The sequence below is a fragment of the Octodon degus genome, unplaced genomic scaffold (assembly GCF_000260255.1).
Source record: "Octodon degus isolate 3935 unplaced genomic scaffold, OctDeg1.0 scaffold00129, whole genome shotgun sequence".
Classification (NCBI taxonomy): Eukaryota; Metazoa; Chordata; class Mammalia; order Rodentia; family Octodontidae; genus Octodon; species Octodon degus.
In genome coordinates, this window is record NW_004524705.1 from 3,169,614 (window position 1) to 3,173,332 (window position 3,719).

The 3,719-nt window shown below is 40.6% G+C and overlaps 1 protein-coding gene across 1 annotated transcript in view; it reads left to right on the forward strand.

The window, feature by feature from the left end:
* The window catches only part of Xrcc4 (X-ray repair cross complementing 4), a 271,168-nt gene that overhangs the window by 57,896 nt on the left and 209,553 nt on the right, over positions 1-3,719 (forward strand). The window contains exon 3 of the mRNA XM_023700978.1: positions 3,214-3,389. Within this exon, the coding sequence (XP_023556746.1) occupies positions 3,214-3,389 (176 nt within the window). The remainder of the gene's footprint in view (positions 1-3,213; positions 3,390-3,719) is intronic.

Below are 3,719 nucleotides of genomic sequence, written 5' to 3' on the forward strand. Positions count from 1 at the left end.
GAGAGAGAGAGAGAGAGAGAGAGAGAGAGATTTTTATATTTCGTTGTATTCTTGGTTCTAGAATAAAACCTGGCATATATGATACGCTCATTAAATGCCTTTATTTTCACTAGATAAGTTGAGTGAATATATTGCGTAAATATTTTCTGAAAGATATCGTTTCATTGTTTAGCTATAGAAGTTTTATCTATAGATGTTCTTTATTTTCTTCTGCACATTCTTCTCTAAGTTCCACTTGAGCTCCCCTAAAACTGACATATTTATTTTCTATTTTTCTCTGCAGTAATGTTCTCCCTAGGAATTAGTAACTTCTTAAATAATGCAATACAAAATCTTGTTCCTCAAGTGGGAAACATTCATCTTATTTTTTGTTAATTTAGAAGAGCTACTAAGGTTTTTGAAACGTCACTATAATTGTTAGTGTTGATTACATTAAGTACCTGCTTTAGAGAGATAAAAAAATGAGACTGTGTTTTAGAAGCTATGAAGTCATACAGGAATACAAGTTATGTTTGTTCTTCCTTGTGTTCAGACTCTGTGTGAAATGTTGAGTTATATTTGATTTTCAGGACTTTTGAGAAGTGATTATGTAAAATATATGGACACATAATAACACAGTTCATACCTTGCCTATTATGGAGCTTCCAGATGCTTAGTAACATAGAAGGTTATGAAGGGATGCATTTTATTTTTAAGGCTTCTGTAATCAAGATTTTATTATAGTTCATAATACTTTAAATTGTCTTATTTGTCAGAGTTATGGAAAATGATGATGTATCCTAAGCCTTGTGTCTCTGCTTGACCTCAAAACAAGAGACATTGGAATCCCAGCTTTACCACCCACTCCTTCATGACTCTGGATCATTAGTTGATCTGTCTCTGATCCTCAGTTTTCTATTTTGTGAAACAAAAATGATATCTATAAAATGGGTAATATGTTTTACCTATTAGGTAATTATCTATATTTATAATATTTATAAAATCGGTAAGCCTGTGGTGCGCCTCGTGCCCTCTTAAGTGTGGAAACCTAGAACTGCATAGTCTTCTCATCATTGTGATAGCCTGACCTGATGTAGGAAACCACCTAACTCCACAAACATTCCAAAGAAGCGTTGGATTCAAAAGCAAACAAAGGAGCAGACACATTGTTGTTTGGGAAAGAAAGAAGAAAAACCTACCTGTGCTATCTATGGAAAGCGGTGCAGGTGCTGGGAACTAAATTCCTAGGATATCTGGATTGGATGCATGTCAAATTAATTTCCTTTGTGGTGCTAGGAATTAAACAAGGGCCTCATACAGTTAGGCAGATACTTTACAATGGGCAACATACCCCGCCCCAGGGACCTGCCTCGGTGACTGCCATAGCAGTGTCTGCATGGTAGAATGTCAGACTGCAGGCCTCTCAGGTACGTGAGTTTAACTCACAGTGTGAAGAAAGGCACCTGCAAGAGTTCGTCTGCTAACAAAAGCATCTCAGAACATTGCCTGCCTGGTGATGCAGCATAGAGTAAGTCCAACCTCTAAGGGTTATGCATGAATAAAGTCCCAGAGAAGTCAAAGTCACAACACTAAGCATGTTTTATGTATCATGTGGGGTTGAAAATTGAAATCTGCCTCCAGTATAGAAACCCAGGTTGAAGATTCAGCTTCTGAAACACCTGTAGAACTGGCAAGACCTAGAGGCACTTGAAAAAATGGAAAACAATTCAATTTTATTGATGCTCCTTTGTTCTCCTCAGGGTACTTGCCACTCTGGCTAGAGGAGAACTGAGCTCAAGCATAGAAAGGGCAGAAGAAAAATAAGCAGGACAAATATGTGTCAGTGGAAGACCAGGATAAACACGAGGAATGATTTGAGAAAAATCTTTTTTGGGGGGCAGAATCGGGGATTGAACTCAGGCCCTTGTGCTTGCCAGGCAAGCACTTATTCTACTGAGCTATCTCCTTAGCCCCCAAGAAAGATCTTAAATATGCTAAAATGTTCAAACACTTAAGAGTAAAAGTGTTGACCTGTTTTGTATTGCTGTCAGGAATGACCTCATGCCACAATACTACCTCCCACCTCCTACCCCTGAACTGAGGATTGAACCCAGAGCACCATAATTGATAGGCAAGTGTTCTGTCACTGAGGTTTCCTAGGTTGGACTCCAACTTGGCGGACTCTTGCTTCAGCCTCCAGAATAGCTGGAATTCCTTTCTCTCAAAATTCCTGAGCTGATTTTGCAGAAAGTTTTATCTAGCTCATGGTTTTGAAGGCTAAAAGTCCAGGAATGGGCAACCCCAGGTTTGGTCTCTGGTTAGGGTCTGATCTCAGATGCTGTCACAATTGAGATAGCATGTGTAGGAGGAAGAGGACCCTTTGGGGACCAGGCGTCTAACAATTCACTCTTACGAGAGCTGTCACTGGGTCCCATGAGAAGTGGTGTAGCTCCTGCCAGGGTGGCACCCCAGCGGACCTACGTACCTCCTATGAAGGGTCCCCCTGGCTCCCACATGGCTGCACTGAGGACCAAGCTCGCGGCACATGAATCCTGGGGTGTCAAACCACTCCATACTACAGCAGAAGGCAGAGCAAGAACAGGATGCTGTGAAAGAAGAGAGAATGTCTAGAGCTACAAATTCAGTTATTGAAATAAAAGCTTGAAGGAAGGGCAAAGCGTCAGCTTCCGAGATATGCAGAGCACTGAAGCGAGCTCTGTGGTATAGTCTCAGGTAGGATCCGCATCCTGAGTTTCGGTTCCCTGCCTTTCCTTGCTGCCCCCATCCATTCTTCCTGCTGTTGCACGCAAGGTCTGCGCGAACTTCACTGCCACTTAATGTGACTCCGCCTGCAGTGTGAGAGGAGTAGATGACCGCTGGGTGTTTCAGGCAACAAAGAAGGGCTCTGTAGAGTACTGAGCTTCCTTGTCACTGCAGGAAGTGATTTCCCTGTCTGTGACCCAAGAGAAGGTACCTGAAGGGGTAGTTTCTGAGGTACACTCTGAGGATTGAGAAAGACTTCCAGGAATTTAATAATTATAGTATGTGGCTTGTGACTGACGTGTTTCTCAAATTTGCAAATTCCATTCAAAGCATATAATCCAACTTAAAGATGTGTATAGATTGTTACTACTTTTTGTATAAATTGCATTCCATGAGATAAATCAGTACTGAGAGGTATTTTCTCATGTTTGCAGTTTTTCATTTCAAAATTTTTATTGATGCTTCCCATAGTTTCTGAGTCTGAGATTGGCCAAGAAGCAGATGACATGGCAATGGAGAAAGAAAAATACGTGGATGAGCTGAGGAAAGCCCTGGTGTCGGGAGCGGGACCCGGGGATGCATACAAGTTTGACTTTTCCGAAAGGGATTGTTGTTTCTCCTGCGAGAAAAACCTGAAAGATGTTTCAGTAAGTCCGACTCTCCATAACTTTGCAAGTGGTAAAATGACCTGTCAGACAGGAGCTGTGTTAACAGTTAGGAACTTAGCACTTGAGACACCGAACGCCTCACAAACCGAAGTTGGGGAGCTGCTTGCTTTCTTAGTTGAAGTCATTATTAAGAACTTCATACTAATGAGGTATGAAAAGTAATTTTTGGAAAATATATGTTTAAAATGTTTTAAAAATTTGAAGTATTATATGAATGAATAATTTTGAAAAAGTTAGCTCGAAAGTTTTAGGCCATTCTGAGAAGGTTTTATTAAAAATAACCTTGGGGAAATACAGATTTTTTTTTTT